The sequence below is a fragment of the Setaria viridis genome, chromosome 7, assembly GCF_005286985.2.
Source record: "Setaria viridis chromosome 7, Setaria_viridis_v4.0, whole genome shotgun sequence".
Lineage (NCBI taxonomy): Eukaryota > Viridiplantae > Streptophyta > Magnoliopsida > Poales > Poaceae > Setaria > Setaria viridis.
Genome location: NC_048269.2, coordinates 30,222,730 through 30,244,618, shown reverse-complemented (window position 1 = coordinate 30,244,618; position 21,889 = coordinate 30,222,730). Strand labels below are relative to the sequence as shown.

Genomic DNA, 21,889 nt, shown 5'->3' with positions numbered 1-21,889 from the left:
AGAAAAATGGGAGGACAAGAGAGCGAGGTTCCAACAAGGAATGAAAATGAATTGGTGGGGGGCACTCCACCTCGCAAATACGATGCCCCACTTGAGCCAATAATTTGGGCCATGTATGCAGAAAATGGAGCAGCCAATGTCATCTCTGCCTCACATTTTCTTTATCTAGACAGGCACCCGGAGCTTGGGTTGGCTCCGGTTGTTAGGCCGGGGCCCCATGGCCGCACGCATTGCTTGCTGAGGCTTTGGGTACAGGAAGCCTCAACTTGTGGAGAGGAAGGACGCTGTGCGCGTCACCATGGCTGGCCTTGAATTGTTCGTGCACCTTTAAGCGTAGTTGTGGCTGATGAGCAAGCAATACGACTCGTTATGCCTTTGGGTTTTGACTTTGCATATGGTCGCAAAAAACTCGGTATTTCCTTGTGCTTTTGACTAGGTGTGTTGCCCGATTTTCATTCACTCGAGTCTAGACCTTGGGCAACTGATTTCTGTTCAAATGCAGCTTATGGTTATTTTTTTCTTAAAAATGATGAAGTTTCCCTAGTGTTCACTGCAGACAAACTCACAGCTGAACTCGGGTGTCTTTACGGGGTGTTTTTACTTTTAGGGGGTGTTTTGATCCTTGAGCTAAAGTTTAGTCTGTGTCACATCGAATCTTCGGAGGCTAATTAGGAGAACTAAACATGAGTTAATTATAAAACTAATTACACGGATGGAAGCTAATTTGCGAGATGAAACTATTAAGCCTAATTAATCTATCATTAGCAAATGGTTACTGTAGCAGCACATTGTCAAATCATGGACTAATTAGGCTTAATAGATTCGTCTCGCGAATTAACCTATGTACAATTGATTTTATAATTAGTCTATGTTTAATCTTTATAATTAGTATCTAAACATTCGATGTGATAGGAGTTAAACTTTAGTTCTGACCAAACGGGCCCGTAACAATCTATTTTTCAATAGAAGATTAGAAGTACGCAAGATTGTGGTTGTGGTGATTCCGCAGAAATCAGTATAATAATGGCAGTTCTAATGGGCTGGAAATTCGGTAATGATCTGGCTGGGTTATGTGGGCACTCCAAATAATACGGGCCGAGAAGAAAACTTAGGACGACTCCTGGGCCTCCATAAAGACTGCCAGCCTCTGCCGTCGTTAATCAAGGCCCGCTTGGTATATTTATTCCACCTCCTTTCTCTCTCCTCTCATCAGTGGTGTCCGACCGGAAATCCCAATCTCCCCTTGCCTTGCGCCTAAACCCTAGCTCGCTCCCGAATCCCGATGGCGCCGAAGAAGCGAAAAGCCGATCCCGCCGAGTCCGCCGCCGCCGCGGAGCCAGCCGCCGGCAACCACCGCCAGGAACCGGCGTCCTCCGAGAACAAGCCCCGCGGCACCATCTACTTCCCCATCACCGACGACCCGCCCGAGCCCACCGCCGCCGCCGAGGACGAGGACGAGGGCGTCGGCGACGATGGGGACGAGGCGGAGGACATCGGTAAGCTGCTCGAGCCGCTGTCGCGGGAGCAGCTCGTGTCGCTGCTCCGTACGGCCGCGGAGGAGAGCCCCGTCACGATGGCGGCCGTGCGCCGCGCCGCGGAGGCCGACCCCGCGAGCAGGAAGCTCTTCGTCCACGGCCTCGGGTGGGGCGCCGGTGCCGACGACCTCCGCTCCGCGTTCTCACGCTTCGGCGAGCTCGAGGACTGCCGCGTCATCTCCGACAAGCAGTCGGGCAGATCCAAGGGCTACGGGTTCGTCCTCTTCCGCTCCCGCCGCTCTGCGCTCCGCGCCCTCCGCCGCCCCCAGCTCCAAATCGGTGGTCGTCTTGCTTTCTGCCACCTTGCCGCCTCAGGTCCCGCACCCCCAGCCTCTCAGTCTCAGAACCCTAGCTCCAACGCCAACACCAACACCAATTCCAACTCCAACTCCGGTACCACCAGCAACGTTTCTGGCTCATCCTCGCAGCCCGACAATATGCCACGCAAGATATTTGTTGGTAATGTGCATGCTGATGTGGACGTCGACCGCCTATACGAGTACTTCTCGCAATTTGGTGAGATTGAGGAGGGGCCGTTGGGCTTTGACAAGAACACTGGCAAACCAAAGGGATTTGCGTTGTTTGTCTACAAGTCTGTAGAGAGTGCCCGCCGTGCTTTGGAGGAACCAGTGAGGAATTTTGATGGCAAGATGCTCAACATACAGAAAGCTATAGATGGGAGGACCAAGGGCTCATCCGGGACAAATGCAAATGCTAACTCCAATGCCACCACTGCCTCTGCGGCTGCTGCTGCACAAATGACTGCTCCTGCCAGTGCCGCCATTAGCCCATATGATGCATCAGCATATGGTGCTGCTGCTGTTCCTGACTTGGGTTTTGCACAGCAAGCAGCTATGTTGGGATTAGGCGCACAACAACAGGCATTTGCTCAGCCCAATGCAATGCTTGCCATGATAGCAGCAATGCAAAACCCAGCCGCACTGGGGATGACACCAGCCATGCTTGCAGCTATGAACCCAGCCTTTGCTGCTGCTGCACTGGGTGCAGGGGGCCAGCAGGCACACACAGCTGGTCTTACAGGTTTTGGAGCTCAGGGTTTTGGGACTCAGGCGTTTGGAGCAGGAGGTGCCGCTTTCCCAAATGCAGCAGGTGTTCAAGCAGCAGCAGCTGCATACCAAGGAGCTGGAGCTCCTCCTGGTTTTCAAGGGCCACCTGGGTTTCAGGTTGGCCAAGCAACTACCCAGACTAGTACTGCAGCGGCAGCTGCGGCGGCCGCTGCCAATGCTGCTGGTTATCAGGCTGGGGCTGCTGGGCAGGGCCAAGTATCTGGTGCTCAGATTGGGGGCACTGGTTTTCAGGGTGGATACTGACGGAACTAGGTATATTAACTCTAAACCTGTTACATTGTTTTATGACCCACCTCTACTACTGTGATTTGAGTTCCTTCATTCTTTATGCATTCTTTGTGATTTGTTGATCTTGCTCTTATAGTCTTCTGATTCTTTTCCTTGTATTTTAGCTTGGCATCTGCGGGTCGTGGTTGGTTCTTGTGATTTTACATTCGGATGGCTTTTAAGTCTATGTTGGTGCCAAAATGTTGCGAAAGGGTTCCTGCTGTTGAGTTTTACAACCAGATTTGAATCAGATACCTTTGTGGCAGTATTTGAAGGAGGAACTTTCTTGAAGAATCATGCCATTTTTATTGCCTACAATGTAGTTTTGCTATTGCGGCTTATAATTATGTAGTTTATGGGTCTGTATTGGATTTCATGTACCGAAATATCTGTATTTTGACTAGTTGGCTGTTATCTGGTCTCATTGACAATATCAAAGGGTTTTTCTGGGCACTTGAAGACATTTTAATTGCAGTTGCAATTGTAGTGCTGTTTGGAACTATGGGGTATTCATGGCTTTTGCCTTAAACTTGAAGTTGCTGCTTTGAGGTTGGGTTCGATGACTACAGCATTTAAGATCTTAAATATCTGCAGCTTTGTTGCCCTTTAAGTTTATTTCTAAATTTGCCCGGTGTTTGACAGTACCCGTGTAGAATAGATTTAATTCATCATGCATACCATGCTTTATAGAGGGAACTCGAGGGATGGAGCCTAACTTATGGTATCTCTGTTTTGTATTTATTGTTCATATACCTTGAATTTTTCTGAGGTTGAAGCATAGCAGTTGGAGTTCTTTCTTATGCCAGCATTACTCTGTTACACAGTTCATGCCCTGTCGCCCTGACACTACTAATTACATTAGCCCCTTCATTTCCTGAACTGCCTCCACTTTAATTTGATTTTTCATTAATTGCTTATGCTAGGATATGCTGGTGATATAAGTACAATCTAAAGATTGTCCTTGCATTGTTCCTATTAGATTCAATAAGGCAATAAGACTTTGATTACTTGAATTTGTTCTTACTGCTGGTAGATGGCTAAGCTGTTGAATCGTCACTAGAAGTTCAATGCGGACCTTTGAAATATTGAGTCATCATGCAAACTCATGAATAGGCCAAGATGAAAACTGTTAAGTGGATTCATATTAATAATTTTTAATCCTTATCCATGCAACCATGCTACTAGGTTTTCTTTTCAGAACACATGGAAGTAGCAGTACTATTCATGAGCTATGGAATTATTGTGTTTATTTCATCATGGTAATTAGAATGGCTATTGATGATCTACATGACTGGCTGGTTGTGGTTGTTTTGTCCTGGTGCTGTTGGGCCATGCATATTTCTAGATTTGAACTATACTGCTATATTTGAAGTAATACAGTTGGCACTTGGCACGTGACCAAGTTAATCGAATGTGGATTGTCAAATTGCAATTTCTAAAGCACTATAGCTCAAATAGTGCCGAAAGAACACTTGAGGCAGTTAGTGAAAGGAGGCGGTTAACTGGTAGAGGCGATAAGTCCCCTCTGTATTTTATTGTGTTAGGCTGGGTGGAGGTGAGGCTAGGTCACCTTCTGTTTCACATTTCTATTATTTTATTTTATTTTGGTCTGTAGACTAATAGGCACCCTGCTCTTTCAGCCCGCCCGTGCACAGATCCACTCTGCCAAAGTGGCAGGCTACATGCTTCCGTCGGTGTCAGCTGATGGTGACTTGTGCTTATAATCCACTAAAAATCATCTTGTCATTATCAAATTCTTCTGAATAAAACATGACAGCACGACTGACCCAGGACCCCGGTGACTAAATAGTCTGGCTCCGCCCCTGCTCTGCCTTCTGGCCTGCCCAAGTTTTGCAGATGAGTGTAGGATGGTAGTTCGTTCTTGTTAGAACAGTTATCTTCAATTCCTGTCTGGGAAAACTGTTATCACAGTCGATAGCTAACAGTTATAAATGATTCAGTTAATCTCACATGACTACTTAGGGCATTAAGTTGTGGGGACTCCATATATTTTCCTCACTAATTGCTCCTTTGTTATTCAGTCTTTTCTAGTTTTTTCTTCATTGTCAGCAAAACTACTTGTTGCTTCCATAATTACTCTTTGGTAATTGAATGACAATGTTCCTTTAGATCTACTTAGCACTGCCATGATTATGATTTTTGTGCCTCTCGTCTATTCAGCCTCGTATCTTTATGTTCTGTTGATATTGTTGTGTTCTTCTATACTTCTGATTATGTTTGCATCCTTACCCATTGTGGTTTGTATAAGCCTCTCTTGAGCACATGATCATCGTTGTTCTTATACAGCATGCAATTTGATTGAGCTTATTTCAGAGTTATGTTGAACTGATTATCCAAATTCTCGTGGTTCTTTAAGGTTTTCAGATCAGTAGTCCTAATTAACTCTAAGCCGAAAAATCTCAGGGGACTTGTTTGATTCTTAGATTGCCCAAACGCATTCAAGTATACTAGTATAGGGAATCTTAGTCAGATCGTTTGTTCCGTGAAATCATGAATGCAAAAAGAATTTCAGAGCATGGTGTTCAGAGTTATCCACTGTTAACTTGTAACTTCTCTCACTTAATTCTGCGATCTTCAGCTATATGTTAGAATGTGAGTTGGTGGACATGATTTACGTCACATGAACTATTTATGAGTATGGGCATGGTTTGGCCTGGTTATTTTGGGGGCTATTGGCGTATAGTGCAACATGGAGTAGAGTTATGGTATAATGCGCCCAGCACAGTTGGTGCCTCAGACAAATTGGAAAGGTATGAACTTTACCACCCTTGCTATGAATGATTCGGACTTGAACACTCATGAATTGCTTTTGAAGATGTTTAGACCACCAGAACAAAGGAATCGCATTCCCGACTTGCTGTTGCCCCCACTAATTTGCACAGCTTTTCTTTACACAGGCATCATGCATGCAAGTAGCCTGATGCTCTTGCTGAAGCTTTGCCAATGATAATCTTGGCTTTTGATCTTTCCTCCCCGTTGGGTTTTCATTTCCCATGCCTTTCTGGTTAGATTCATGCAAACACGTGTTTTATCATCACGACCGGTGCTTACTGCCGACATGATGTCCCCATCCATTTCTGGGATTTCCTCTGTTAAACTGCCGTTGTTTGTGTCTGGACCTCGAGATGGACGATTGAGACGTCGGGTTTGTCGCCGCACGGGCGTTGGCATCCTGCATGCCGGAACGGGTGGCCTTCTTTTTTCTTAATTTTGATTTTGAGGGTGTTCTTCCAAAGATTTCTGGTCTTCCTGAGGAAACAGGTGGGCGTCCACCTGACGTAGTACTCGGATCTTTTTCCGGATTTTACCTTGTAAATTAATGAAACTCTGCTCCAGCGCGTGCTTCTTGCTGATGGCTCAACGGCCGTCCGCTGTTCCCACCAACTCACGGTGATATTCAATGCACGTCTGATGTCTCCTGCACTGAATTTTCCCATCTTATCTACGAGAACAATAAAACTTTGGTATATCACGTCATGTCTGAGACGTTAATGACGTGTTAGCGACGTGCGCTTGGCCGGTGAAGAATTGACCGCTGCCTCTGTCCTATGGTTGCCACAGGAGTTCAGCTCTGGTTTAGGCTCTCGGTCCGAGAAGCGCAGGCTTGCGCCTGCTGTTCTGGTCTCGGGTGGGAAAGCAAAAGCCGAACGCCCACCACGAGATGACGGTCCAAAGTTAACACGGGTTAATTAATCCGTGCTTAACACCGTTCAGTTTTTTTCCCTTCACTGTTGGAGTCCACACAATCTTTCTTCAAGTCCGGGGGAACAAGTGATTTACACATATGCCCTCCACCCATCAGTAGCCATGGCTTGGCCCCGGCCTATCCTGCGCCCACCACCTGCCCTGCCCCTCCTGCCCGAGCTGCCCGGCTCCCTACCCTCTCCCTCCTTCCTCTCTCTAGTGTGTGTGAAAAAGTCTCCTCCTTTCCTCTGCTCCACCCTCCCGTTGCAGCCATGGAGTTTGCCTAGTTGTGCCCGTTGAGTACTAGTAGCCTCCTCGAGACCTTCAGATCTGCGCCTCCTAGTTCCAGTTCTTCGACACAAAGGTAACCTCCCCTGTTCCTGGTCTCTTGTTTGGCCACACTGAATTACTTCATGTTCTTGCTGGTGAGGATAATCCTATCTGTTGCCTCTGTTAACGCCTAAACTCTTCCTAGTTTGTCGTTTCATGAACTGTTTTTTCATGTTTCATGGAGCCATGATAGTTTTTTTTAATCTTTTGCAAAGCCTGAACCTTTATGTGCATGTTTGTGAAGTATTTTTCTGGCAGAACGGATGGAAGTCTAACATTTCAGGTTCTCTTGTTGAGACAAGAAGTACCATCTTGTTCATCCCATGTTCATCTCTGTTTTATCCATTTTATTTTTGCCCCGAGGCGCCCCCCGTAGCCTCCCCCCGTAGCCTTCTTTACCTGACAGTTGTTGTACTTGTGCTCTGCGAGCAAATCCAAGATTGGGTTTTTGCTAAAATTAGGGTGCACAAAATCTCAGGGCTGAAGGCCTTTTGCTTGGCCTTGGGAAAGTAAACCGCTGCCAGTTTTTAAGTTTTCCTTGTTCGCCTCCAACGGTATACTGTCCCATCTGACGGGCCTTGTTCCCTGTGCATGTCCACGTGGCCTCCTCTGCAGCCGTCCAGATGGACACCATGACGCCCGCGCCCCTGCAAGCTGCCGCCGGAGCCGGCGACGCCGCCGTCTTGGAGAAGCTGCTCGCCGCCGCCGTCGCCGAGGTAAAACAACCGGCATGCTCCTGTTCGTCTTGTCGTTCTGGTTCTTCTGATTCGGTGACATATTTTTTTTCTCACCTCGATTAGCTTGCCCTTTTTCCTTTGTTTTTCGAGGAAAATACCCTACTGCTACTGGTGCGAGGCTGCTTTGGGCCGTTGAGTGGGTGGGATATTGTTCTTTGTTTTGGACTTTTCGGATGCGGATTTGTGGGGGTGGGTTTAGGGTGTGGTTTCCAGCCCGGGATTTGAGTTCCGCGGGGGGTGGGCCCACCGGGCCACAGGATATAAAAAGCGCCCTCTTGTTGCTTGCTAATTACGTGCTTACCCCGCGCCCGAATATTCGCTTCCCATGACACCGAAAGATTCCTCTCCAGATATTTTTTTCCCCCAACCGCACCAAAAGTATTTTTTCCCCTTCCCTCCAAAAACAACAAGGAGCTGCTGGACAGTTTTATTCAGTGCTTTCCTTCTAAGCAAGATGATTAAAAAGTGATCTGATTTTCTGTAGTAGTGTTATTATGCGGCTAAATCCCTCCTTTTTTTCGAAATTGTTATGCATCTAATTTCTCAGCACATAGCTTTGTACTTTCGTAAGAACGAGAAAGCCTTTCTTCAACGCCAAGGCTGTCGCCCCCTGGTCCGCGTGTTTGCCGTTTGCACTTTGCAGTAGCCAGCAGGAGATGCGATGCGACTGCGACACAAGAGACTTGCAGTGTAGTTATTTTGCAGTGGGGTCCCTTGGCAATAGAGATTTTGACGAGGTCCCTTTTCTGCATCATTGATTCATTGTCAAAGCCCTTTTGTAAATTTCCAGTGGGGCTACATTACCAGACAGCAGATACACCTTGGCCTACCTCGGCCTCAGGCTCAGGGTAGGAATTGAAAGCTAGTTCTTGCCCTCGTCTATACGGGCCCCTGGATGACATGTGGCCCCGGGTAGTTGCTGTACTCTTCAGCCTACCCTCCAGAGCTGGTACATAAACAGTTGCAGTGGATCCAAGTCATTGTTTCTTTAGATCCGGTCATCTACCGTGTCGACTGGTGGATGGTACTGTATCTCCACATGGTTATGGATGACTGTTACAGGCCAGTTCTGCAGCAAACTATCCTATTTACGCTCATCGACCCGGCACAAATTTAGAGTACAATACATCCATCTTTGATGTCTCTAGCCATCTGAATTAGCTGCCTTTAGCTGGTTACAAGTTAGAAGCCACCCAGGATAAATGGAAAAAGGGGTATCTAGATCATCACCTGGACAATGAAAGCGGGACAATGAATCTTGTGCTATATGAATTTTTGTTTCTTCAGTGTTTTGACTTTGTTCTGAATGTTGACATCTGCATATTTTGCTTGATCAATGTACAGGGTCCTATCTGTGGTATGCCTGACTTCAAGATGAGTGGAAAGAAGAGTGACGAGCTTGAACCAACTGATGCTGGTGATGAAGATGACGGTGGTGACGATGGGGACGAGGATGGTGACTTTGGGGAGGGTGAAGAGGACATCTCAGAAGGAGAGGGATATGATAACCCAAAGGCCAATGAGAACAAGAAGAAACAAAGAGGTGATGCTGAGGAAAATGGTGAGGAAGCTGAGGAAGAGCCAGAAGACCAGGAGGGTGGTGGTGGCGATGATGATGATGACGACGACGACGACGATGACGATGATGGTGGTGAAGATGATGACGACGATGACGGTGGTGAAGATGACGACGATGCTGTAGATGGGGAAGATGAGGACCAAGACGAGGATGAGGAGGAAGATGATGACGAAGACTCACTCCAGCCCCCAAAGAAGAGGAAGAAGTGAAGATCTTCGATCCGGCATTAGTTACCATGCGCTGAGTCCTGGCTCTCATTCGGTCCTGTCCTCGCATTCGCATTCGAACTTTCCTTTAGAGTTAAGAAGGCTCCACACGTTCTGCGGCACGTGTGGGCGTGTAGGTGCTTTATGATTTGAGGCAATTAGGGAGAACTCTGTGTCGTTGTTGCTTGCTTCTGTGGAGGTGAACAGATGTTTCGCTAACATAATTCAACCTGCGTGATGAAAGCCTCAAGATTGAATATGCCATCTCTTTTACCTCGTACAGAATCAATCATGAAGGCTCGGATTATCACTTTCCTGCAATCATGAATTCGCTTGGCATCTTTGTGTGCGTTGTACGTTTGTAATCCTTTCAAATCTCAGCTGATTTAACTGAACTGTACAAAGGCGAGGCACTGCATTTTCTCTTTGGGGATTGGTTAATTGCATTATTGGTTATGATGCCTAATGGGAGTGATTATGACTTGCGGATAGTTACTTTTTGCCTTTTTGGTAAAAGAGATGATAGCGCCCAAAGCCAGAACTGCTTGAACTCTTCGCTCAGATCAGATCGTGCAGCATGAAGGAGCTCATTACAATGCGAAGGCCGAAGGCCAAGTCCCGAGCCTTCACCTTTCATAGCGATTCTCTACTGTCACCTTGAACTCCTCTACTAGTAGCCACGACGTCATGGTCGTTGCCTCGTTGGGTCCCCAAAAGGCCAAAACTTTGTCACGCTGCCCGACTAAAGGAGCTTCATGGGTGCTTAACGAGATGCTACACTGATGGAGCATTCTCCATTACATAGTGCTTGTATGCCATGTGTTCACTACTAAGGAGCGGAACTTGCATATGACATTTTGCATCCAAAATAAGTCCCTATCGAAAACACGTGTCTACAATAGAAATACATGCGCACACCACCCTATTATGATGTGCATACAACTCTATATTGCAAAGTGTGTTTGCATTTGACTTTGCAGCAAGTCTCTTGTCTGATATATTAACTAGCAACATAATAATTTTTCACATTTTCAAATTTCCTATAACAGAAAGTCCTTATATTTCTCGAGAATTGAATAATACTTCTGCGTTATGGTAACGTCTAACATACTAGCGTATCTTTTCGAATATGTCACGTTATTGGTGATGCTAGAACATGCTAGAGATATGTTGGGTTTTGAGTAGGGTATGGATGAGAATGTAGACACCTCCCCTCATTAGCTATAGAAACCTAGGGTGAGGATGGCCTAGTAGTAGCTGATGAGTATAAGGTTGTTGACCGATGGTTAGTGGTGAATCGAGGCCCGGGCGACCCTAGGTCTTTGCTCGGGCTCCTTTATGTTTGAGTTCATTAGGCCCAAGTAATTACTAGGCCGTATACAATAGATGTTAGATCTAATATATTGCTAAGCCCATTAAATCGCCCTGGCTCCTAAAATCTCTTGGGTCCGCCACTATCGACGGTAGCACACGACTGGCATGACTGTTGTAGTCCAAGAAACTAGAGTCAAACATAAGAAATAAAGAGGCCGGAGAATACAAGTTTGGCTAAGCATCAAGTCTTGTTGATCGCCTATACGATTAAAAGTGTTGTATGAAGTGAAAGTTACAATAGAGACGAATAATAATACTGGAATAAAGAAGAAAATATGGAAGCTAGTAATCTAATATCTTTAAAAGTAAGATATGACTTGTTTAACCTAAATCCTATAAATTTGTGTATTTGAAGGTCATCATTTATTTGAATAGTTGGATTTTCATACAACACCCTGTTGTTAATATATTTTATCTTTTTCAAATACCATTCTTAGTTTAAATTTAAAACTTATATAATTTGATGGCTAGAATGATAATAAGGTAATGTTCCTTTTTTTAAAGCATCCAAAGAAAAAACAAAGAAACACGCAAGGAAAACGCCTGAGCCGATCTGAATCGCGCTTACACTCCTCTTCTTAGTTCTTACCTCCCCAAACCCTAGCCTCCCCGATCCATCTACACATCGAGATTTCGGCGGCCGATGCCTCCGCCACCGCCGCCGTGGTCTCCTAGCACCGTTTCCGCTTAGGGTCCATCGGTCCTGCTTCCTCCCCGTCCACAAGATTTGCGCGACGCATCGGCGATTTGAGCTCTGCGTGCTGTTCGGGCGCGGCCATGAACAGCGCGTTCAGCGAGGAGATACTCGCTGACAAGCTCGCCAAGCTCAACAATACGCAGCAATGCATCGAGAGTATCCTTGCTCTGCTTTTCTCTGGTCAAATCTTTGGATTTTGGGTCGTTTTGTGGTGCTTCCGGGAAGTTTAGTGTGAAGTTGCAATTTCTGCGCTTAGTCTCGCTTTTCTGTGAGATTAGACTATAGAGACATGTCTTCTTTTTGCGTGTAATCTTGTGTCCGTCGAATTGCTGTCAGCTTCGTTCAAAGGGATGTCTCTTTGATTAGGGGATCGGGAGGTACTGCGCAAGATAGCAATTTTTAGGCGCCTAGAAATGCAAATTCTTCTGTGCCCGTCTACACTATTTTCAGATAGATTCTTGACTTGCTGGGGACTCTCTGTTCGGTTCTTTTTATAGAATGCCTACTGAAACAGTCTGACTTCAAATCTTTTAACCTATGTAGGTGGTCTAAATAGATTGAATTTTTGTCATAACATGTATTCTTGTTATCTGGTTGTTTGCCTTGACTTTTGCTCTTTGTGGCCGCTAGCGCTGTCGCATTGGTGCATTTATCATAGAAAGAATGCAGAGCAAATTGTCCAGACTTGGGACAAGCAGTTCCACAGCTCTAGCAAGGAGCAGAAAGTCCCTTTCCTGTATCTTGCTAATGACATCTTACAGAACAGCAAACGCAATGGGACAGAGTTTGTAGAAGAATTTTGGAAGGTTCTCCCTGGGGCGCTTAAAGATGTAACTGAGAATGGTGATGATCGTGGGAAGAAGGTGGCATCTAGGCTGGTGAGTATCATATATCAATGCTATGAGCTGGACAATTAGCGTTGCATATCTATTTTGAAAATACACGTGTACCCTGTTAATATTGTCGTGTTGCTACAAAACTTACTAGTAACGTACCAATGCATGTCCTAGGTTGACATATGGCAAGAAAGGAGAGTTTTTGGTTCACGCGCTGGGGGCATCAAGGATGTGATGCTTGGAGCTGCTCCCCTTCCTGTTTTAGATATGACAAAAAAGCGCTCTCATGGTTCGGGCATAAAAATTGTCAAAAGAGATTCGCGCTCTGTAAAACTTGTAAGACTTCTGCTCCTACTAGACTTTGTTTTAACAATTGTATGTTGCTATGAAATTCTCTAAAGTTTCATCATGTCTTTGATCAGAGACTAGGTGTGGGAGGAACCGCAGAGAAAATTGTATCTGCATTGCATACTGTTCACAGTGAACAAGCAGATGAAGATGCTGACCTGGAAAAATGCAAGACTTCTATGCGTCATGTTGGAAAGCTGGAGAAGGATGTTGACAGTGCCTGTAGCAAAGGTATTACTTGTTGCCAACCTGAGTCGAGCCCTGCATTTGTGCTACCTTAGTAGACATTCTTAAAATGTTCTCTGTATGCAGCTGAAGATCCTCGTCGTGAGGTTCTTTGTGCAGAATTAAAGGACGAGGAGGCTAACATGAAAAAATGCATTGAAAAGCTAAAAGTAGTTGAAGCAAATAGAGCAGCTGTTGTGTCTGAATTGAAGGAGGCATTGCAGGAACAGGTCAGAACAACATGATCCCTAAGTAGTTATGGCATTTAGTTTTTTTGTTGAATTTGTATTTGCTTGTTGTCATTACTTATATTTTGGCTACAGAGCTATGAAATCTTACTTGTTTATGTTAATCAGGAATCTGAATTGGAGAAAGTTCGTACTCAGTTACAGGTAATGTTCCCCACCCCCACAAACCATGGAAATGTCATAACAGGCTTGTAATGTTCTGCGAGATGTAAACGTTTGCCATTCTTATGTCTTTAACTTTCCAATCAACAGCTGGCTGAAGCAATGGTACATGAAGCCTCTAACATGCAACGGAGACTCAAGAATGAGCCAACCATTCCGCTTCCCAAGTCAGCAGAGCCAGGAAAGGCGCTTCCCAATGGGCAAGTAAAGGAGCAGCAGAAGACAGCTGCTGCTATCCTTGCGGACAAGATTGCAGCATCATCAAACTCTCAGCAGATACTGCAGTCTGCACTTTCTAAGTTTGCTGCTGAAGAAGCGAAGAATTCATCTGAAACGCGCTCAGATAAGAGGCAAAAAACTGACCAACCCTTGCAGGTCCCAAGTGCAGCCAATGCTGCTGCTTTCGTTCCAATGCCTCAAGTGGTTGCCACAACAGCTCAGCAGCAGCCCCAGGCAATGCTAGTACAGCAAGCACCTATGCAAAGCCAAGCCCCTGCTCCCCAGCCCCAGTACAACATCTACCAGGCCCCTCCCCAGCAGTTTGTCCAGCAGCCTGGAGGTGTAATGATGGGCATGCCTTACAACATGAGCACCATGACCCCGCCCCCGCCTCCACCACCGCCGCAGATGATGAACTTAGGAAGGCCATCACCTTCAGCACCCCAGCCGCAAATGGCTGTCATGCCGCAGACACAGCCTCAACCCATGCTTCAGCAGCAGATGCCGATGAACCTAGCCCCTCAGATGCAGTTCGCCCTTCAGCAGCCTGGCGTGCCGCCCTTCAGGCCGATGCAGCAGCCGCCGCCCCCTGGAATGCAATACTTCCACCCCCAATCTCAGTGACATTTTTGGTAGCTTAGCCCTGTTAAACTTTTGACAGGTTTTTTCCCCCCGATTTAGCGTTGACTTGGTAGGCAGGATCTGACTGCTGTAGAGTATACTGTCTGTCTGTGGTTGGTCATTTCGTCATGTTGTTGTACTTGTACATGTAATGCGAGGAGAGTAAAGATGCGAGGAGAGGGTAACAGGAAGATTAAAGATTCAGATAGGCTGTGCTTCGGTTGCTTGCATTGCGTTGGGCTTTCGTTAGCTGCCGTACATATCCTGGACGAGGGGACCCATAGCGTTTGGTAGACTCCAGTTGCGGGAAGCAGAATTGCTGAAATGAGTTTTCTGAATAGGCTGCATATGTGGATGCAAGCTGAAATTGTGTGGGGTGTTGGCAACTTGGCATGCACGGTGCCATCTGCCATACATCACCAACGAGGCCGAGATGGGGGGTCTCAGCGGGATGGCGCTCTGCTCCTTCGAGGCCTGATCGTGGGCTCGCAATATTGCCGCCGCCCGCCGGTACCGTGAGGAATTCAGAACGTGTTTTCTTTTTTCCGAAAATGTGAATAGGATCGATGTGAACTACTTTGTCTAGGTGCGTAGTTTTCACCACTAATGCATAGATATATATAGTATATGTTTATATGCATAATAATATCTATAGATTTAGAAAAATTAAAACGATCTACTATTTTAAACGGAGCGAGAGGTAGATTGTGAAGTTTATTTTTTTCTTATATAAAAAGAGAAGAGTGAACGGACAAGAAGGGAAAAAATCGAAAGTTGTTACCAAGCTTATGAATCTTCGTGTATTTATATTTTCCTTTCAAAAGTCACTTGCGGCGAGTGAAAAAAAAGAAAATAAACTAATAAGTCTTGCGATTTTACGCCTCCCCTGTTTAACCTGAACAACCCCCCAACTTTCTCTCCAAGCGTTCCTTCATTCGGGAAGCCGCCCGGCGACGCGCCGCTCTGCGCCTTCGCCTCCCCACCCGCCGCCGCCTCTCCCTTGCCGCCGCCGTCGCCGCCGCCGCTGCGCGGCTCGGGGCGGTGACCGTGCAGAGGGATCGGAGCCGCATCGCTCGACCGACCCTCACCCCCTCCACCTCCTCATCCTCACCCCAGCGGCGATAACAAGGGGGGTGGTGGTTCCGCTGATATCCCACCACCATGCTGCGCCGGTACGGGCACTGACTCTGGTGCTCACCCCATCCCCAAATTAGGGTTTCGACGCCTAATGCTTGATTATATCCGCTGTCACAGGTGCGTGCGGGATCTGCGCTCGCTGCGGTCTCTCGGGAGGATCCCCAGGCCGATCTCCGGCGAGGTACGCGGTTCTGTTCCCGTTTGTTGTCACTTGATCAGGGTGTTTGTTCTCAGAGTTGTCTGCCGTGTTAGAAATTCGGTTGTTCGTTGGACTGTTGGAGCTTAGGCAGGGCATTTTTTTGAAGTGTTGAATTGGTTAAGTAGATTTCTGCTGGCTTGATTAGTTTGGAAATGCTGCTGAGGCTGCTAATTGTGTATGGTTGGTAATGCTAGAGTTTCTGCCTCTTGAGATTGAGTTAACTAAGCAAGGATTATTTATCACATGCAAGGATTATTTGGAGCACAATGCTCTGGCGCGCGCGCTAATGTCCTTATTCACCTGCCTTAGGAGTTTTTAGGATTCCTTGTTCGCCTGTCTGAGGAATAATGTCTACTTGTTGGATACGGTTGTGATAACAATCACATGTTATGTTTAGTTTAGACTGTCCATATTGCTATAAGGTATTTATGATTCTGTGTCTAATAAAGGATGTATGCTTGTGATTATTCAAGAGACTTCGTCTGCACAGATTATTGAAACTTTTATATTCTTATTAATCGATAAAAATCTATTTTGCTATGATAGGCCGCATCTGTTCTTTGTGTCTGATTGTTGTGATATTGTTGGTTCTAGTTCAAGTAAGCTTTGGATGGAGATATTTTAAGTGGGATACTTGAGCTTATGTGGTACAATGGAATACTATCCCACATATACTGGAGTCATGTCAAATATGAACATGTTGTTTGTTAATCCTAATAGTATTTTTCTTTTATCTTAGTTTGCTAGGGCCAGCAATTTGTTTAATTTTCCATTTAGGGTACCAACTATATCCTATTGTAGTTTTTTTTCCTAATGCTTTCATAAACTACTACTATTTAGTCTATGTTCAGTGGAAGTGACGAATGACCTTATTATTTATCTGGCCAGAGTCCAACATTCCTTAGATCCAGAAGCAACTCGACAAAGGCATCTCAAAAGAATTCGACGCAGAACACTGTCCCAGGTTCTCAAGAAGAGTCTTCTCAGTCAGGAAGCAATGTTTCAAAGCTTGTGCTTGGAACGATTGTGATTGGTGCTGCAGCTGTGGGCGCACATCAACTTGGTTATATAGATTTCCAACTTAAGGACAAGAAATTACCATTCAGCTTCAAGAATCCAGATGTCGCAAAGGTGTATGAAGATCTTAAGGTTCCTTCTGAACAAAAGGTTGACCAGACACAGATCATGTCAGAACCAAACACTGAGGTTTTTCAAGCTAGCGATAAAGAGGCTCATACTCCAAAGGACCTTGCAAATGAAGAGGCGGGTGCACCAGAGATTCCAATTGATAGGGATCAGCTTGTTCCTGAAGAAGAAAAGAAATCAGAAACCCTACGCCAAGAGACACATCCAGTTCCAGATGAGCACGGATCTCACACTGAATTGCCATCTCAAGATTCTCCGGCTGTTGAGATAAATCCAGTTGTTGTTGATGATAAGGAAACAGGTGAAGTTCCTCATGAACAGAAAACTGATCAGACAGCCAGCACAGTTACTCCAGTACAGTCAAGCCCGACAACAGTCAGTCCTTACAATGACCCCCCCACGGATGTACATGCACCAAAGGTATATATTCCTTTGTGCTCATTGCTTGCCTTTTCTTAACATAACATTTGCATGTTTATTGATAGATGATAGCTCCAAATTGGCACTCGAACAGATTCTAGGAGTGTAACAGGGACTGTAATATCTGAATTCTAGACCCAGCTACATCATTTAGGTCCTATTTATATTACGAAATTCCTAAAAACTGCAAGTGAAACCTCTTGCAATTTGGCTTACATAAACCAGTTTTGGTATGCCCCACATAAGTGCAGGTCCCACAGTTTGTTGTTGCACATGTATTTGTTTCTGACCTATTCAACTTAATCAGATTTCTGGCACTCTTGAACAACTTTTCATAGTGAATTTGTTTAGATGCTATTGCTGTTTCATTCCTATTCGTGGTTGCACTGTTCAATATTCAAGTAGCAGAGATTCGTGAAGAAGTATCCCGCTATTAACCAACTGGGAAGTGTTCTTTATCTTAGATAATGAAACCATTCCATTACTACCAACCCACAGAAATTCACCTCTCTAAGACATCAAGTTTATGCCGAAGAGGTACAAGTTGGACTAATTTGGAAACATTGGGCAAATTACTTTACATACAGGGCTGTAAATTTGGGAACTACTGGAGCTGTTTGTTTTTGTCAGGGAAGATCCCACACTGTTTAGCTTTCCTTACATTGTCATAATCTATTTTGTTTTGTTGTCATTACTTCTGCAGACACCATCATAGTTTCCATGTAGCACAAGTGTTGAGAAACTATTCTGTACTTCTTGCTTCTGCAATGGTTGATGATGCTGTTTCTGATTATTGAAAATCAATCCTTGTTCATAGGATCTCTCAGGAGCTGATGTGGCTGAACAGAAATCTCTTGCGGAGACATATTTGCTGCAAGATGAGCCTGATGTTTCAAAAGATGCAGTAAGTTCAAAGTTGTTATCTTTTTAGACTGCAACAATCTTAACGAAAGACTACCTACAGACAAAGAAGTGGCTGGAAATAACTTGACAACACTTGAATGATATCTCTTCTATCCTTTCCATGTTATTTGTCTGATTATCCTTTTTCCTTTTCTTTTTTTTCTGAGAAAAAACAGACTGCTAAGGAAACTAGTAGGGATGAAGCTCTTCCCAAAAAACCTTCTGACGATGGTAAAGTGGTACTTGATATCATAGAAGCTATTCACGCTGCTGAAAAGAAGCAGGCAGATGCAGATGCTTACATGTATTCAGAAGAGAAAAGAAAGTTGAAGGTGTGCTATTCATTTATATTTACTGTTTTTTGCTTCCTTATGGTCTTTATTTGCTAAAGATCTAAGGTTCAGCATTATAGTTTACCTTTGTGGTTGGGGTTTATACTATTTTCCTCGTTTCTTTACTGTTAATTGTCATGGATTTTAAGCAATTCGCAAACATGGCTATGAGCCTAAGACTGAATAGCTTTTTCAGTTTCTATAATGACACATTTGATAGTACTAATTTTATGTGTTTTACTTTGAATTTTCTCAGGAGAAATATGAAAAGGAGCTGAAAGACACCAGGGCCAGGGAACTAATGTATGCAGAAGAGGCAGCAATTCTGGATAAGGTATGAAGCAGACATGATTGGTCCATGTTAGTTTTTTTTTAGATTCCAACATGTAGACATTTACTGCTTTTCATTGCCTTCAAGTGAGGTTTTCACTGTCATAGTATAATACTAAAATTAATGAAAATAATAATTTTGTGAGATTTATTAGCAAGTCTTGATACTTTACATGTACATTTTAAAGTTTTATAAATGCTAGATACCATTTGAGGGAAGAGGAGTAACAACTTAATTTTATCCTTTTCCAGTTCTGTTTGAAAATGCCACTAAAGCAAAACTGTAAAATATCCTTAGTGTGATATGCATGGTGTTCTTCACTTTATTCCTTAAGGCTATAATGCTATTTAGTGCCTCTTGTTTGCATTGAATTTCAGATGAAATATTTATCTTTATCATGTTTATCAATTATCTTGCTCTTATCAGGAGTTAAAGAAAGAGAAACTGAAGAATGCTGCTGCAATAAGGGAACTTCAAGAGAAAGCTGAACAAAAATTGCGGGATGAGCTGCAGAGGAAGGTGTGTTAGATTTGATGTCTACTATAAATTCTTTACTCTATTTATGATAATTCATTTTCATTAAGGAATTGACCTTAGTATTGCTGATTTAACAGGAAGAAGAAACAAGGCAACAAATTGAAAAGGCTCAAGAGTTGGCAAAAGCTGAAATGGCTGCAGCTGTTGCAAAAGAGAAAGCAACCCAGATTGAACAGATTGCTGAAGCAAACCTCAATGTAAGAACTTTATGCAATTATCTTTAGGGTCCGCAGTGTCATAAATAGCCATTTGAAGTTTACTTGATGCTACCCAGCTTAAAAGGCATGTTTGGCTCAGTGGCATTGTAGTGCCTCTCAAATTTAGCTTTGCACCTTTGGTACGCAAATCAGAGGCCTGGCTTACTTAAAAGCTTTTGATTTTTATTACATGTGTTTGTTATAGCCCTGATTTAGGACATTGTGTACTACTTTAGATTGGATTGCATAGGTTCAGAGTATGTGGCAGTTTCTGACCATGGTGCTCTCCTATTAGTCAATGTTCCTTTTGATTGTTCCATTTCTCAATTCTTCTGCTAGTGATTCCTATTAGCATATGACTGGATGTGTACAAACTTTTTTTTGTTCCTCTGTAGGACTCCTTTTCTAGATGTCATAACATATGTTCTAGATAATCAACACAGACCCTTGACAGTATAGCTTTCTAACATTTTGTTTTTAGTCCATCACTTGCCTTCCCAATGTTATATCCGGAGCATGATTGTTCCAGGCAGCAGTTTTTTTATCTATGCTTGTTGTGCCAGTATATATCATTTATTGCTAGAAAACAACCTTAATTTTAGCTTGCTTGCACTTGGAAATTCTGACCTTGTTTTGTTCTTCCATTTCAGATTGATGCGCTATGCATGGCATTTTATGCACGATCTGAAGAAGCTAGACAGAGTCATTCAGTTCATAAGCTTGCCTTAGTAAGTTTCCTTGAAGCCCCTTATGTGCTTGCCTCCAAGTTCTAACCTTTTCTTTAGGAACTATTGGAAGCACAATTTCCATCTTTTCCTCTTTCAGATTTCATGATGACATATAGGGAATTGCCTCTTTCATTATTATCTTGCAGGGTACTCTTGCCTTGGAACACGCTTTATCCAGTGGATCACCAATCCGATCAGAAGTGGAACTATTGCATAAATCTGTTGAAGGTATTGACAAAGATTCACTGTTAGAATTGGCTCTTTCGTCGCTTCCGGAAGATGTTTTAGATTACGGATCAGATACCCGGATGGAGTTGAAACAAAAGGTATGCTTGTAGTGATGCAATGAATGAATGCATTTGTTCATACCCTTATTGAATATGTAATGCGCTACTGTTTAATCAAGCTATTTTTTGTGTAAGGTATCTGCATGTCTTATTGTCCGGAATGGATTATGGAATTTTGAATACTTGCAGTTTTTGAATAGAACGTATAACAGTTCTTATTACCATCTGTCAAGCTATTGTTATGAAAAGGGTTCTGAAAACCTCCACGATCTGGCTGGTAAAACAGGCTGGATTCTTGTTTTGTGTACCCTGGCTAATTCTTAAACTTCAACCAAAACCTAAAAATTCTGAACACAAATTTCTGTGTTTCTTGTTGAGAAACATCAGTTTGGCACTTTGGCTACCCATGCTAAATGCCTAAATGACCATACTTTTTTGTGTGCAGTTTAACTCCTTGAAGGAAACTATCAGGCATTTCAGCCTTATACCAGAAGGTGGTGGTGGAATCCTGACACATGCTCTTGCTCGTGTTGCCTCTTCCATCAAGGTGAATGCTAGTGCAATTATTTGTCTTAGTAGTTGTTAAGTAATCGGGCACTTATATATTATTTTTTTGTCTGCTATTGCCGATTCAGAACCTTGTGGTCTAGAACCATCTAATAATCTGATATTACTGAAATCAATAGGATATTTCATTTCAACTGTGTTGCTTCACCATTTGTGCTTGCCCTTAGTGAGCCTCTTGTAGTCATAATTAGTACCTTTGGTGGTGTGTTATCCTTTGTATTTCTAGTTGAGTTTCAAATTATTCCATTGGTTTTCAGATTAAAGAGGATAGTTCTGGAGATGGCATTGAGTCCCTTATAAGCAGAGTGGAAAGGTTGATTGTGGACGGAGACTTAAGTACAGCAGCTGATGCCTTGGAAGGAGGGTTACAGGGAAGTGAAGCAGCGGAAATAGCTACCGAGTGGGTAAAGCAAGCGAGGAAACGCGCAATCGCCGAGCAGACACTTGCTCTCCTTCATGCTTGTGCTTCTTCGACCACATTCTCATGATTTTGACCTTCGTTTTTCCTTCCTTTTGTTTAACGGGATATTGCTGGTTTCAGTACTCTGAGCAAGAACCACATTTTTCCCAGACCATGCTGCAAAGGGAGCCACTCGGTCTCAAGCGGGCCCTGCTTAGCTTTCCTGCTGTAAACAGAGCTAATAAGTTTTGCCCTGTAGCTACTTCCTGTTCTGACCTTTTGGATATAATTGCCGAATTTAATCTTCGTCGGCTATAGTGATATCAACTTTTTTGGTTAGGCTATCTATGCCAAATGAATTTTTGCTGTTAGTCATGTAACCGTTTACAAGCGGTCTAGTCTAATGGTCAATCTAATGATTCTTTGATGTTAGTCATGTACGCATCTAGTCGTGTAGTGGCCGATTTACCAGTACTAAATGATTCTTCGCTGTTAAGTGAGGTTAGATTTGGGGTAGGAACACGGTGA

General features: G+C 44.1%; 4 protein-coding genes across 5 annotated transcripts; all 4 read left to right on the top strand.

Annotated features, from left to right (window-relative positions):
• Positions 1-1,195: 1,195 nt before the first annotated feature.
• Positions 1,196-5,019, top strand: LOC117865948 (uncharacterized). Of its 2 annotated transcripts, none has more exons than XM_034750225.2 (2): positions 1,196-2,875; positions 4,531-5,019. In XM_034750225.2, exon 1 carries the CDS (start codon positions 1,283-1,285, stop codon positions 2,864-2,866), a length of 1,584 nt encoding a protein of 527 aa, XP_034606116.1. In that variant the 5' UTR covers positions 1,196-1,282; the 3' UTR covers positions 2,867-2,875; positions 4,531-5,019. The 2 variants fall into 2 exon arrangements, with proteins under 2 accessions (XP_034606116.1, XP_034606115.1); XM_034750224.2 differs by lacking the exon at positions 4,531-5,019 and adding an exon at positions 3,016-3,343 and having other exon boundaries at positions 1,197-2,875.
• Positions 5,020-5,173: 154 nt separating this feature from the next.
• Positions 5,174-9,704, top strand: LOC117865950 (uncharacterized). Its single transcript, XM_034750227.2, has 3 exons — positions 5,174-6,959; positions 7,541-7,641; positions 9,007-9,704. Exons 2-3 carry the CDS (start codon positions 7,549-7,551, stop codon positions 9,448-9,450), a joined length of 537 nt encoding a protein of 178 aa, XP_034606118.1. The 5' UTR covers positions 5,174-6,959; positions 7,541-7,548; the 3' UTR covers positions 9,451-9,704.
• Positions 9,705-11,341: 1,637 nt separating this feature from the next.
• On the top strand, positions 11,342-14,381 carry LOC117865949 (uncharacterized). The gene is made up of 7 exons (XM_034750226.2): positions 11,342-11,674; positions 12,149-12,396; positions 12,529-12,690; positions 12,777-12,933; positions 13,015-13,157; positions 13,284-13,319; positions 13,428-14,381. Exons 1-7 carry the CDS (start codon positions 11,599-11,601, stop codon positions 14,178-14,180), a joined length of 1,575 nt encoding a protein of 524 aa, XP_034606117.1. The 5' UTR covers positions 11,342-11,598; the 3' UTR covers positions 14,181-14,381.
• A 713-nt stretch (positions 14,382-15,094) lies between these two features.
• LOC117865947 (MICOS complex subunit MIC60, mitochondrial) lies at positions 15,095-21,736 on the top strand. Its single transcript, XM_034750223.2, has 12 exons — positions 15,095-15,349; positions 15,432-15,495; positions 16,402-17,079; positions 17,897-17,983; positions 18,159-18,314; positions 18,571-18,648; positions 19,072-19,164; positions 19,260-19,379; positions 20,030-20,107; positions 20,254-20,433; positions 20,840-20,941; positions 21,219-21,736. Exons 1-12 carry the CDS (start codon positions 15,339-15,341, stop codon positions 21,447-21,449), a joined length of 1,878 nt encoding a protein of 625 aa, XP_034606114.1. The 5' UTR covers positions 15,095-15,338; the 3' UTR covers positions 21,450-21,736.
• The last annotated feature ends 153 nt before the right edge of the window (positions 21,737-21,889 follow it).